The sequence below is a fragment of the Marmota marmota genome, unplaced genomic scaffold, assembly GCF_001458135.2.
Source record: "Marmota marmota marmota unplaced genomic scaffold, marMar, whole genome shotgun sequence".
Taxonomy (NCBI): domain Eukaryota; kingdom Metazoa; phylum Chordata; class Mammalia; order Rodentia; family Sciuridae; genus Marmota; species Marmota marmota.
The window spans coordinates 34,450,918-34,465,136 of record NW_026000229.1 but is presented as its reverse complement, the minus strand read 5'-3'; the positions used below and the strand labels follow the sequence as shown (position 1 = coordinate 34,465,136).

Here is a 14,219-nt window from a genome sequence, read left to right as displayed (position 1 = left end):
ACACTTAATTTTCATTTTATCCCAGGAGAGGGATCAGACAATCTGGCATATTTAAACAACAACAACAACAATAACAAAACAAAAAAAAACCTGTGCCTTAAATCTTTTTCCTTCCAGTTTGTGCTCAAGAGGTTGGAACACAGATTATAGTTGTTTGACCAGTCTCTCTTATCGTCATCATAATGCCGTCAACTTTGAGTTCCCCACTGTCAATTGTACTTAGAGATTCTCTCTCTATATATGTATGTATCTAGGACATTCTGTCCAATGAAGATTACATTGACCATACAAAGATTTTTAGGGACCTCTCTACAGAAATCAGCAGGGGCAAGACATAGGTGCTTGAATTCATGGAGATGGGGAGGCCCTTGTATTTTAGCTTTTTGGGCAACAGGTAGGGCTGCACTCTGGCCAAATAGGGCATCCTGTCAGATCTTAAAAAGGGGAGACTATTTTTTTTCCCCAGGTTATGATTTTACTTTCTAGTACTGGAACCCATTGCCCCTTTCCTTGTGACTAGCAGCTATTTTAATATTTTTACCCCTCATTAAGATAGGCTAGTTCGGGCTGTGGTTGTGGCTCAGAGGTAAAAGATAGGCTAGTTTATTCTCAGACAATGAGTGTAATGGCACCAGATAAGTTTGTTTTTTTTTCACTAAATGTAAAGGCAACCTTGTGAAGTTATACATTCCAGTCTACTCCTTTGTCCCTTAAGTGCCAGGGAAAATGGAAATTGGGGTGAACCCAAATGGAGGTTGCAAAAAAAATCAGATTTGAGGACTAAAAGCATACAGCAAAATAGAAAGTCATAGGCCAAGTCTCTTTCGTACCTTCCCAGCATTCATACAGCTTAGATTTCAACAATTAGCCCCAATGCTTTTAATGTCTATTCAGCATGGACTCTGAGCAGTGCTTTTATCCAGAAGCCTTAAGTCCCCAGACTAGTACACTCAAATGGAAAAGTTTTCCACAAGTTTGCCCCTCTCATGAAGGGGAGTTTCATTTTTTAATTCTCACTCAAAACTAATTTTAATTTTTAAAATTTTTATCCTCTACCATCATCCATGGATTTCATTCTTTGAACTCATGAGAACGTAGAAAGAAAATCGGTGAGACCTAGAACCCACATGTATGTTATATATCAGCAGAAGCAGCAAACTGAGCCCTGTTCTCAAACTCCAGTTTTATTCTCATGAGCAAAGAGTGGCTAAAAAGCAGAGTAGAGGCCAGGTCTTTTTGCCCATTTCTCTATAGACCAGGCAGCTTTTGAGTTTTATCTATCTATCTATCTATCTATCTATCTATCTATCTATTTATTTTTCCTTTATCCCAGAACTGGTGTCCCTGACCATAGCGGGTTGAATTGCAGTTGCCTGGGGCCAGGCTGAAAAATGGTACTGAGACTGTCAGCACAGGGTTGAAAGAGAAAAAAAAAAAAAAAAAAAAAAAAAAAANGTACAGCATGGATACACTGGCTTCATATCCTAGGTGGCATGGAATGGGACCTTGTGAGATTTCATCATGCTACTCAGAATGACTTACAGTTTAAAACTCATGAATTGGTTTTCTGGAATTTTTCATTTAATATTTTTGGATTCAGGTAGATTGTTGGTAACTGAAACTATGCAAAGTAAAACACTGGATTAAGGGGGAGTATTTTAAATAATTGTTGAATGAATGACCTTATCTATACATTATATTGGACCTACTTTTTTCTTATCTTCCAAATATATATTGTGAATCTTTTCATTATAAAAATCTAAAGGAGCTGGTAGAGTGCTTACCTGGCTTGTTTGAGGCCTGGATTTTGATCCTCAGCACTGCTGGAGGAGAAAAATCTACACTAGAGAGGAAGAGGAGGTTGAGAGTGGTAGGTCAACAGATACAAAGTTACAGTTAGATACAAGTTTTGGCATTCTATTGCATAGTAGGATGACTGCAGTTAATAATAACATACTGTATATATTTTTTTCAATCCTCCTTTGGTGTCTGCTATGCTCACACATTAGAGGCAGCACCTTTTGCATCCAACTTAGTTTTTGATTGTTAAGTCTCCTTATTATATAATGGCATACATGCCTGTACAAACAGAATACTTATTTTATCTGTGACAGATCAACTCACAACTGCAAGATTGTACAATAATTCAGGAAACCATTCAAAGACCAGATTGTTATAGTAAAACATCATCTTTTTTTTAGATACGTTGACATCTATAGGTGGCCCATTCAGCCAAGATCTTTCCCAAGAAACAATCTATAGGATCAACACACTATTGCCTATGTCTTAAAGGACCAGAAATAGATATAAACAAAAAAACAATAACAAACAGGATCCTCAAACCATGGCCAACAGATAGGGGAAAAAATCTCCCAAAGTTCCTGCTTAACCGTGATTCCTATACCAGTGGCACCACAGATGTCCCCACATATTTTCCCCAGTTAACAATGTTTTTTGTATAAATCTGGTTGAGGGGCTGAGGCTGCAGCTCAATTACACAGCACTTGCCTAGCATGTGTGATACCCTGGGTTTGACCCTCAGCATCACATAAAAATAAGTAAATAAATAAAGGTATTGAGTCCATCTACAAGTAAAAAAAAAAAAAAAAGATTTTTTTTTTTTTAAATCTGGTTTTACACTCAACTCAAAGTGGATCAAGAACCTAGGAATTGAACCAAGGACCCTGCAACTGATAGAGAAAAAGTAGGCCCAAATCTCCATCATATCAGATTAGGCCCCTACTTCCTTAATAAGACTCCTATAGTGCAAGAATTAAAACCAAGAATCAATAAATGGGATGGAATCAAACTAAAAAGTTTCTTCTCAGCAAAGGAAACAATCTGAGGTGAACAGAGAGCCCACATCCTGGGAGCAAATTTTTAATCCTCACACATCAGAGCACTAATCTCTAGAGTATATAAAGAACTCAAACAACTAAACACCGAAAAAACAAATAACCCAATCAACAAATGGGGCAAGGAACTGAACAGACACTTCTCAGAAGAGGATATACAATCAATAAATATATGAAAAAATACTCATTATCTCTAGCAATCAGAGAAATGCAAATCAAAACTACTCTAAGATACCATCTCACTACAGTCAGAATGGCAGCTATTATGAAGAAAAACAACAATAAGTGTTGGAGAGGATGTGGGGAAAAGGTACACTTATATATTACTGGTGGTACTGCAAATTGGTACAGCCAATATGGAAAGCAGTATGGAGATTCCTTGGAAATCTGGGAATGGAACCACCATTTGACCCAGCTATCCCTCTCTTGGGACTATACCCAAAAGACTTACAAAAAAGCATAATACAGGGACACAATCACATCAATGTTTATAGCAGCACAATTCACAATAGCTAAACTGTGGAGCCAATCTAGATGCCCTTCAGTGGATGAATGGATAAAAGAAATGTGGCATATATACACAATGGAATTTTACTCAGCATTAAAAGAGAATAAAAATCATGGCATTTGCAGGTAAATGGATGGCGTTGGAGAAGAAATGCTGAGTGAAGTTAGCCAATGCCAAATGTTTTCTCTGATATAAGGAGGCTGACTCATAGTGGGGTAGGGAGGGGGAGCATGGGAGGATTAGATGAATTCTAGATTGGGAAGAGGGCTGGGAGGGAAAGGGAGGGGGCAGGAGATTAGCAAGGACTGTGGAATGTGATGGACATCATTATCCAAAGTACATGTATGGGTGTCAACATACTTTATATATAAACAGAGATATGAAAAATTGTGGTATATATGTGTAATAAGAATTATAATGCAAAAAAAGTACATGTACAGGCATGAATTGGTATGAATATACTCTATATTCAAAGATATGAAAAATTGTACTCTATATGTGTAATAAGAATTGTGATGCATTCTGCTGTCAAGTATTTAAAAAAATGAAATCAATAAAACTAAAAAAAAATAATAAATTTTTGTAATTTACATTTACATAAAAAAAGAACGAATTATGTGGCTCTTTGTAGTAGACTTGGGTGTAGGTAAGGTGTTTTGAGCATTGGAAAAGATTTTTCCCTAAGAGGGTCTCACTATGTTTCCCTGGTTATCTTTGAACTCCTGGGCTAAAGTGGTCCTCCCTCCTCCTTTAGCCTCCAGAGTAGAGTGGCTGCAACTACAGGCATATTGAAATTTGGATTGCAGTCTGTCTGGCCATAGATGAAAATTAGGCAAGGGATGGACTATGTTTGTGAAGGTCTATTTGTCTATCTAGCCAAATCACCCATTATCCACATCTGTCTCTCATCTGCAAGTAAATTTGAAAGAAAAAAATTATTTGGTATCTTTCTTGCCTATTATAAGTAGAATATCTTGGATGTTATAAGTGAATAAAAGGTCTTAAAATAATAATTTAAAAATACCCCCAATGAATCCAGATAATGAGCATCCTTTTATAAATGATGGATTAAATTATACTTTTTAGAGTTTTTGTGCTATCACCTGTCTGGAATATATTTAGGAAAAGAAGAAAAGTATTCCTATAGTTTTGTCAATTCAACAGAAGAGTATGTGTGGCAAAGTGAAAATAATTTATTTTTCCATTAGGTAATAGTAAGAACTAAAATTAATTTTTCAACAGCTGGGAAGTTTTGGCAGACTCATTTAGAAGATAAGCAAATTACTTTTGGGATACGAGGAAACTAAAAGTAATAGGAGGAATAACTAGAAGAGAAGCTTTTTTTTTTTTTTTTTTTAGAGGTGATGGGATGGTGGAGATATCAAAGGAAGTAAAGGCTTTGAGAATGGTTAAAACTAAAGGAATTAAAGAGCTAAACAGTCCTATCTGTATGCAGATATGATTAATGAAAAGCATAAAAGGAAAAAGAGTTGAAGAAATTGGAACAAATATTAAAAATCAGAAAGCAAATAGGAGAAGTCTTTATAACCAGACTCAAGCAAACATAAGCTTAAAGCCAAAATATAAGTCACGGATTTCCACTTCTTAGATTTTTGCAAGGGGATTTGGTAGGTGAAAACAGATTTAGTTTTCTCAAGTTAATATTCAATGTTTGAGGAATTTTTTTAACTTGTTTTGACATGAGAAGAATTTGAGGGGTGGGGATTTTAGGTGAAGAAATGGGTCATCAGGTGGCTGTAATATTGTGTCAAAAAGATGAGCAAATAATGCAACAACAGACACCTAGGTTCTGTAAGTGAGCAAAACAAAAAAATTGCTGAAGAGGGAAAGGAATTTGTGGGTTTAATGGCCACAGCCACTGGAGTCTGTATTAATCATTAAGCACATTCTTAGCATCTCTTTGGAAGTGAGTTGATAAGCAGAATGAAACTGGCATTAATAGGAAGTGAGAGAAATCTGAGAACTGGTACCTGCTATTAATGTTAAGCACTGAATATAAGATTTTTTGTAAAAATCTTGTAGGAAAGATTGATGGGAAAAGTAGAGAAGATGAGATGTCAAGGGAACAATTTGCCATAAATGAGATGTGAAGAAGCTAAGTGAAAAAAATAACTGTATATGGCAAAGGAATGTGGTGGGAAATAAATTTATTATGCTTAGATTAATAAAGGCTTTCATTAAGACAAGCTGTGATTTTCTCTTTAATATCATGCAAAATACATTGTTCCAGGGCAGTTTTTAGAAATGTGAGAACTTAAATATATTGAGATCAGCATCTCCATTCTTCTTTATTTTATTTGTTTATTTTTATCTGGTGCTGAGGATCGAACCCAGTGCCTCACACGCATGCTAGGCAAGCGCTCTGCCATTGAGCTGCAGCCCCAGCCCAACATCTTCATTCTTAATAAAGAATTTGGAAGAGAAAATTGAAATGATAAGAATAAAGCAGTATTCCCCATATAATCCTCTACTTTTTTTGTAGTCTATAGATTGACTTTATCCTTATCCTCCTTTTAAAAATTTTATTTAAGTATATAAGTGCAGAAGGGAGATAGTCCAAGGAAGCCGATGCCATTCATGACTTCTATTTTAATAATTTTTTATTTGTTCTTTTTAATTATGCATGACAGTAGAATGTATTTTGATATACATACATGGAGTATAAGGTTCCATTTTTGCGGTTGCACATGATGTGGAGTTACACTGGTCATGTATTCATATCAACATAGAAAGTTATGTCCAATTCATTCTATGTCATCCCTATTCTCCTCTCCTCTCTCTTCCCCCATCTTCCCTTGTCTAATCTGGTGCATTCAAGAATAGCATCCCTCTAGCAATTTCAGAAACAGGTTTAAAATAGAGATTACTGAGAAGCTGACATAGTATCATAAAAATGTGTTAAAAAACAAGTAATATACACTTTTTGGAAACAAGACTACATGTTATGTTCTTTGGAGGTTATGTTCTTTGCAGGGGCAACAAATACAAAAGGAAATTGAATCATGAGAACAAAGAGATCAGTAAAGAATGTAAACATTTACCCTCCTACAAAGGCGTGTCTTTGGTTCCCAGTCTTTGTAGGAAAAGAAATGTGGATTTGGAGAAGTGTGGGGCCAGCTTGCTCCTCCAGGACTCCAATCAATCATTCTACATAGAGGGGAAAAAAAAAAAAAAAAAAGAATGTAAACATAGGCTGAGAGTTAGTAGATAGCAGTTCTTAATAATTGATCAAATAGTTGTTGTTGTTAGTTTTTTCTGCTGCCTGTGAAGTTTTCTCTTAGTGATCTTATTCCAATGGCTTTGAATACCTTTTACATGCTCATTTCTCTGCAATCATCCCCAAGTTCCAGACCCATATGCCCAACTGTGTACTGAAGATCTCTTCTTGGGTATGTCAGAAATGCCTCAAAGTCAATCGGTCCAGATCTGAAAAAATAATTTCCCCGCTTCACCCACAAGTCTCTTTCTCTTTTTCTGTTTTACAGAGAATTCTATTCTTACTCATCACATCCTTCTGTTTTTTTTTTTCTTTCCAATACTGAGCTCTATCCCCAGTAATTTTTATTTTTCATTTTGAGACATGGTTTCCCTAAATTGCCCAGGGTGGCCTCTAACTTGCAATCCTTCTTGGTTAGCCTCCTGAGTAGTTGGGATTTCAGACCTATGCCACCACATCTGGTTAGAAACCTTAACATAATCCTTGACATTTCTTTTGTTGAATCTCTTTGTTTTCTGATCTAATCAATCAGCAGGAGGATTCATTCTTCCACTTTAATATTTCTCATTTATTTATCTCTCTGTTCTTATTAGTTTAGACCATGGGTTGGCAGACTTCTTCTAAAAAAGTATGGATATTAAATACTTTAGGCTTTGCAGGCCATATAATCTGTCCCTGCTAGTATGTCTGGGAAGTAGCCACAGACAATATGTAAATGATTGTTGTGACTGATTTCCCATGAAATCTTCATTGAAATTTGAATTTCATTTAATTCATGTATTTATATATATCACAAAGTCTTTTTCCCTTCTCCCCATTTAAAAACTGTAACAACTGGGCCAGGTGTGGTTGGTGCCACATGCTAATGATTGCAGCTATTTGGGAGGCTAAGGCCTGCAAGTTTGAGGCCAGCCTGGGCAACTTAATAAAAATAAAAATAAAAAGAGCTGTCAATACAGGACATTGGTAGAGCGTTTTCCTAGCAAGGGACCCTGGGTGTAATTGCCAGTACTACAAAACAAAAACCCATCTGAAACAAACTAACAACTGGGTTATAGCACAGTGGCAGAGCACTTAAGGTCCTGGCTACCATCCTCAGCTCCAAAACAACAACAATAAACTATGGTTCAACATACAGAAATCAATAAATATAATTCATCACATCAATAAACTTAAAGATAAGAACCATATGATTATAACAATTGATGCAGAGAAAGCATTTGACAAAATATAGCACCCTTTCATGTTCAAAACACTAGAAAAACTAGGGATAGTAGGAACATACCTCAACATTGTAAAAGCTACCTAGGTTAAAGCTGAGACCAACATCATTCTAACTGCAGAAGACTTGGAAGCATTCCCTTTAAAAAATGGAACTAGACAGGGATGCCCTCCTTCACCACTTCTATTCAACATAGTCCTTGAAACTCTAGCCAGAGCAATTAGACAGACAAAGGAAAAGAAGAACTCAGACTACCATTATTTATTGATGACATGATTCTATACTTAGAGGATCCAAAAAACTCCACCAGAAAACTTCTAGAATTAATTAATGAATTCAGCAAAGTAGCAGGATATAAAATCAATATCCATAAATCAAATGCATTTCTTTTTTAAAAAAATATTATTTATTCATTTTTACGTGGTGCTAAGGATCGAACCCAGTGCCTCACATGTGTGAGGCAAGCACTCTACCACTGGACTACAGCCCCAGCCCTCAAATGCATTTCTATACATCAATGACGAATCCTCTGAAAGAGAAATTAGGAAAACTACCCCATTCACAATAGCCTCAAAAAACAAAACAAAACTTGGGAATCAACTTAACAAAAGGGGTGAAAGACCTCTACAATGAAAACTACACAATACTCAAGAAATAAATTGAAGAAGACCTTAGAAGATGGCAAGATCTCCCATGCTCTTGGATAGGCAAAATTAATATTGTCAAAATGGCCATACTACCCAAAGTGCTAAACAGATTCAGTGCAATTCCAATTAAAATCCCAACATAATTCCTTATAGAAATAGAAAAAGCAATCATGAAATTCATTTGGAAAAATAAAGAGACCCAGAAAAGCAATCCTTAGCAAGAAGAGTGAAGCAGGAGGCATCACAATACCAGACCTTAAACTATACTATAAAGCTATAGTAACAAAAACGGTATGGTATTGGCACCAAAATAGACATGTAGACCAATGATATAGAATAGAAGACGCAGAGACAAACCCACATAAATACATTTATGTCCAAATATACAAAGGGCCAAAAACATACATTGGAGAAAAGATAATCTCTTCAACAAATGGTGCTAGGAGAACTAAAAATCCATATGCAGCAAAATGAAAATAAACCCCTATGTCTCACCATGCACAAAGTCAACTCAAAAGTGGATCAAGGACCTAGGAATTAGTCCAGTGACCCTGCGCCTAATAGAGGAAAAAGTAGTCCCAAGTTTTCATCATATCAGATTTGGCCTCAACTTCCTTAAGAAAACTCAAGTGCAAGAAATAAAAATCAAGAATTTATAAATGGAATGGACTCAAACTAAAAAGCTTCTCAGCAAAAGAAACAATGATGTAAACAGGGAACCTATATTTTGGGAGCAAATTTTTGCCACACACATGTCAGATAGAGCACTAATTTTCAGGATATATAAAGAACTCAAAAAACTTAACAAAAAACCAACCCAATCAATAAATGGGCTAAGGAGCTGAGCATACACTTTACAGAAGATATACATTCAATCAACAAATGTATGAAAAAATGTTCAGTATTTAGAGTAATTAGAGAAATGCAAATCAAAACTACTCTAAGATTTCACCTCATGCTAGTCAGAATGGAAGTTATCAAGAATATAGACCACGGGGACATAGCTCAGTTGGTAGAGTACTTGCCTTGCATGCACAAGGCCCTGGGTTCAATCCTCAGCATTGGTGAGGCATTTAGTAACTCAGTGAGAACTTGTCTCTCAATAAATACAATAGGGATGGAGATGTGGCTCAGTGGTTGAGTGCCCCTGAATTCAATCCCCAGTACCCACTGCCAAAAATACAACAAACAAAAAAACATAATAAATAAATGTTGGTGAGGATATGGGGGAAGAGGCATACTCATACATTGCTGGTGGGATTGCAAATTGGTGCAACCAATCTGGAAAGCAGTATGGAGATTCCTCAGAAAACTTGGGATGGTACCACCATTTGACCCAGCTATCCCACTCCTCAGTCTATACCCAAAGGACTTAAAAATCCCCATACTGTAGTAATGCAGCTCAATTCATACTAGCTAAACTGTGGAACCAACCTAGATGCCCTTCAATACATGAATGGATAAAGAAGCTGTGGTACATAGACATAATGGAATATTACTCAGCATTAAAAGAAAATAAAATTATGACATTTGTAGGTAAATGGATGGAGTTGGAGAAGATCATGCTAAGCAAAGTAAGTCAATCCCAAAAAACCGAAGGCCGAATGTTCTCTCTTGATAAGTAGATGCTGATCCATAATGGGGATGGGGGAGGCATGGGAAAAATGGAGGAACTTTGACTGGGCAAAGAGAAGGGAGGGGAGGGAGGATATACGGGGGCAGGAAAGATGGTGGAATGAGATGGACATCATTACCCTAGGTACATGTATGACTGCACGTATGGTGTGATGCCACATTGTGTACAACCATAGAAATGTAAAGTTGTGCTGCAGTTGTGTACAATGAATCAAAATGCATTCTGCTGTCATATATACCTAATTTAAATAAATAACTAAAAATTAAAAAAAAAAACCAATGAACTAAACCAGGCATGGTGACACCTGCCTGTAATCCCAGCTGCTCAAGAGGCTGTGGCACGAGGATCTCAAGTTTTAAGCCAGCCTAAACAATTTAGCAAGACCCTGTTTAAAAACTAAAAAGGGCCAGGCATGGTGGCACGTACCTATAATCCCAGTGTCTCGGGAGGCTGAGGTAAGAGGATTGAGTTTAAAGTGAGTTTAAAAGCCAGCCTAAGCAAAAGTGAGGTGCTAAACTACTCAGTGAGACTCTGTCTCTAAATCAAATGCAAAATAGGGCTAGGGATGTGGCTCAGTGGTCGAGTGTCCCTGAGTTTAATCCCCTGTACCCAAAATCTAAAAAGGACTGGGAATGTAGCTCGGCTGTAAAGCACCCTAGGATCAATCTTTTTTTTTTTTTTTTTTTTTATTTTTTCTCTTAATTTGTTCCTCACTNTATTTTTTAGTTATCGGCGGACACAACATCTTTGTTTGTATGTGGTGCTGAGGATCGAACCCGGGCCGCACGCATGCCAGGCGAACGCGCTACCGCTTGAGCCACATCCCAGCTCCTAGGATCAATCTTTAGTAATGCAAAAATAAATAAAAAACAAAACAATAATAAAAACTGTAACAACCATCTTTAGTTTGTTATCCTTACAAAAAGGATTCACAGACCATAGTTTGCACACCATTGGCTTAACCAACATATTCTCTTACTCTATTGTGACCATAGTCTCTGTTTTCATCTTTCTCCCTCTAATCTTGCTTCCTCTGGTTTTCTCTTCAGACTGCATTTCATTTCCTTATTTAAAAGTACTTAAAGAGTTGACCATGTTATTCTATGGGATGTACCTACATTGTTTGTCAGATCCTTTATAATATAGACCTTGTTTATCTTTCTGTATGTCTTACCATATATCCCTAAATTTTCTGTTCCATCTTCTTGGAACTGTTTGCAATTCCTAGAATATTCAGTGTTTTTCACTTCAAGTTTTGACATGCTTCGAATATCTTTCCTCCTTACTTCTTCTGCCTTCCATTGGGCTAAACACTGTTCTTTCTGCAGGAGTCATTTCAGCCATGGTCATCATCTCTAGGATGTTTCCTCTTTTCCCCCAAGGGTCGTTTTAAAGTGCTTTCCCAACTAAGTTCTCCTATCATGTCTATAGAACCCAATGATATAATTTATTTTGCTATATTGTAATTGTCCAGTTACCTAACTCCCTCTCCAAAGCAGTGAGCTCCTTCCTTCAGTACATAGAGTTTTTTCATTGTTTTATCTTGTTTCCTTATGGTACCCCCTAGTGCATGCAGCAACATTTTCTTTCATGTTAAAAAAATTGAGATACAACTCATGCACCATAAAATTTACTTTTTTAAAATATAATTCAGTGGGTTTTAGTATATTCATAATGTTGTATAATAATCACTACTATCTAATTCCAGAACATTTTCATCCCCAGAAAACAAATCCCATGCCCATTAAGAAGTTACTCCTCAAGGTAGGGGACATAGCTCAGTGGTAGAATGTGTCCTCACCATGCATGAGGCCCTGGGTTTGATCCTTAGCATGGAAAATAAAAATTCCTCATTCCTTCCTACCCCCAGGCCTTAGCAACCATTAATCTTACTTTCTGTCTTTGTGGATTTGTCTGTTCTTTATAATTCACATAGATGGAATCAGACAGTATTTGTCCATTGTGACTGATCTCTTCCACACAGCATATATAATGTATTCAAATGTTTTATCATGTACTAGGACTTCATTCATTTTATATGACTGCATATCAACATTTTAAACTTCATTCTTCAAACCTCTTAGAAATCTAGAGTGGAATGGGACTCCTAGACTCTGACTCTTGCTTCAAAACAGTTCAGCTTTCTCCTGCTACTTGTTTATGGATAAACTTTCATTTTGAATTTGAAAGTCACTAGCTTTTTGATTGAAGAATAGATTTCACCTGGTTCTAAAGGGGATGCTTTACTACTTAGCCACTTCCCCAGTCTTTTTTGGTTTTGTCTCTCTAAGTTGCTTAGGGCCTTTCTAAGTTGCTGAGGCTGGCCTCAAAGTTGCTATCCTCCTGCTTCAGTCTCCCAAATTGCTGGGATAATACTCATGAGTCATCGTGCCTGGTATACTTTCGAACTTTTGAAAGTTGTTACACTGTATATCAAGTAAAGTGAATATTTTCATGCAAATTTAAAAGAAGCATTATAAAATTAGAATTTATATCATTTCTTTTTGAAAAGAGATAGGGTATAAATAATCAGTTTTTGTTTGCATTTATGATCAAGCACAAAATGAATATCATGAACAAAAAGAGATACATATGAGGAAAACTGTATTCTTTAGTAAAATGAAAACTTAATTTTTTTCAGGTTAAACTACAGAACAACATATCATATCAGATGGCAGACATACATCATTTAAAGGGTAAGAAACTTCATTATATTAAAGATAGAGATTATTAAAAGTCTATTCAAGAATTAAGAAATACTAGTTAGGTAAATGAGAGAATTTTCTGAACAAAGCTCCTCTGATGACAAAACATTTATCCCTTTATCCTAATATATAATAAAAAATTATTTAATGTTGTTTTTTAAGTTGTAAATATAAGTTAAAATTTGAGATCTGTGTCTTAATCTTGTATGTAGACAGAGTTCATGCAATAAAATGTTATTCAAAGAATCCTGAAAGAAAATTGAACTGTAGTAGATTTAGAAGCCATCGAATTTCTGTAGAAAAGATGAGTGTTTTCTCTGTGTTGGGTCTAATGTGCTAAAATAACATATTCAGATTCAGGGATGCTTTGGACAGGCCCTCCAAGCTTAGTGCTTTGGATTCTCTGGAACCAGAAAGAAACCTGAATGATAGATAAATATATAATAAATAAAAATACTAATTTTAGTAGTACCCACATATACACCTTTTCTCTTTCATGAAGTAATAGGAAGTGACTTATTTCTCTTTCATGAAGTAATAGGAAGTAATAGGAAGTGTTTTTATGGGAAAAATACGTAAGGTGAAGAAGCACTACACTTTGCTTCTGTTGCTTCATATCATCTGCCAGCCTTTTGGAGTTTGGGGTCTGAGGACCAATTCAACCTTTTTGTTTATAGATCTGTGTATTTTAAAACCTTATACACATTGATTCAAAGTGTATCTTTGGGGATAGTACATGCTTTCTAATTTTGTAAATATCCTTTTATTCTTTTATCATTTTGAGCCTCTTTTATATAGAATTAGATGATCTATTTTTATCATCCTTAAAGAAGCCAACCTAAGCTTTCTTTGTAATGTAGTTTTCTCCTCATCTAGCAAAACTATTTGAAAGTGTTATTTGTGTTTTGCAACCCTAAAATAAAAATTGTTCATTTTTTGGTATCTATGATTTAGAACAATTTTAACTTTGTATCAGAAATGTTTCTTATTTGTTGCATTTGTTTTTGTTGCATTCAGTGTCTTTCTTCTACTCTTTTTGACTCACAGAGTACATTACTATGACAGAAGATGTGTCACTGTCGTGCTGCTTGCAGTTTGCAGTTTTTACAAATGAGTCCACTAGTCATCAAAATGTATTTTTTGGGTTTCTTGCGCCAGGCATATGCATTTAATCCCAGCAGCTCTGGAGGCTGAGACAGGAAGATCGTGAGTTCAAAGACAGCTTCAGCAACTTAGGGAGGCCTTAAGTAACTCAGTGAGACCTTGTCTGTAAATAAAATATTTAAAAAATAGGGGCAGGGGATGTGGCTCAGTGATTAAGCGCCCCTGGGTTCAATCCCCAGTATAAAAACATTATATTTCTTATTAAATAGTAATAAGTCAGTTGAGTAAGAAGTCCTGTGGCTTC

General features: G+C 36.0%; 1 protein-coding gene, 1 long non-coding RNA gene and 1 other non-coding gene across 7 annotated transcripts in view; 2 read left to right on the top strand and 1 right to left on the bottom strand.

The window, feature by feature from the left end:
• LOC107138149 overlaps positions 1–14,219 on the bottom strand; it is a 100,289-nt gene that overhangs the window by 8,724 nt on the left and 77,346 nt on the right. For 3 of the 4 annotated variants that reach the window (XR_007343800.1, XR_007343801.1, XR_007343799.1), the window contains exon 3: positions 6,426–6,531. This is a non-coding gene — a long non-coding RNA (uncharacterized LOC107138149). Of the gene's footprint in view, positions 1–3,860; positions 6,532–14,219 lie in introns of those variants that run through there. The other variant, XR_007343798.1, reaches the window with a different exon arrangement.
• Positions 1–14,219, top strand: part of Golm2 (golgi membrane protein 2) — a 101,200-nt gene that overhangs the window by 22,209 nt on the left and 64,772 nt on the right. For both annotated transcript variants that reach the window (XM_015480714.2, XM_015480716.2), the window contains exon 2: positions 12,748–12,802. In XM_015480714.2, the coding sequence (XP_015336200.1) occupies positions 12,748–12,802 (55 nt within the window). The remainder of the gene's footprint in view (positions 1–12,747; positions 12,803–14,219) is intronic.
• Positions 6,425–6,539, top strand: LOC125613422. Its single transcript, XR_007343996.1, has one exon. It is a non-coding gene; the product is annotated as a small nucleolar RNA SNORA38 (small nucleolar RNA).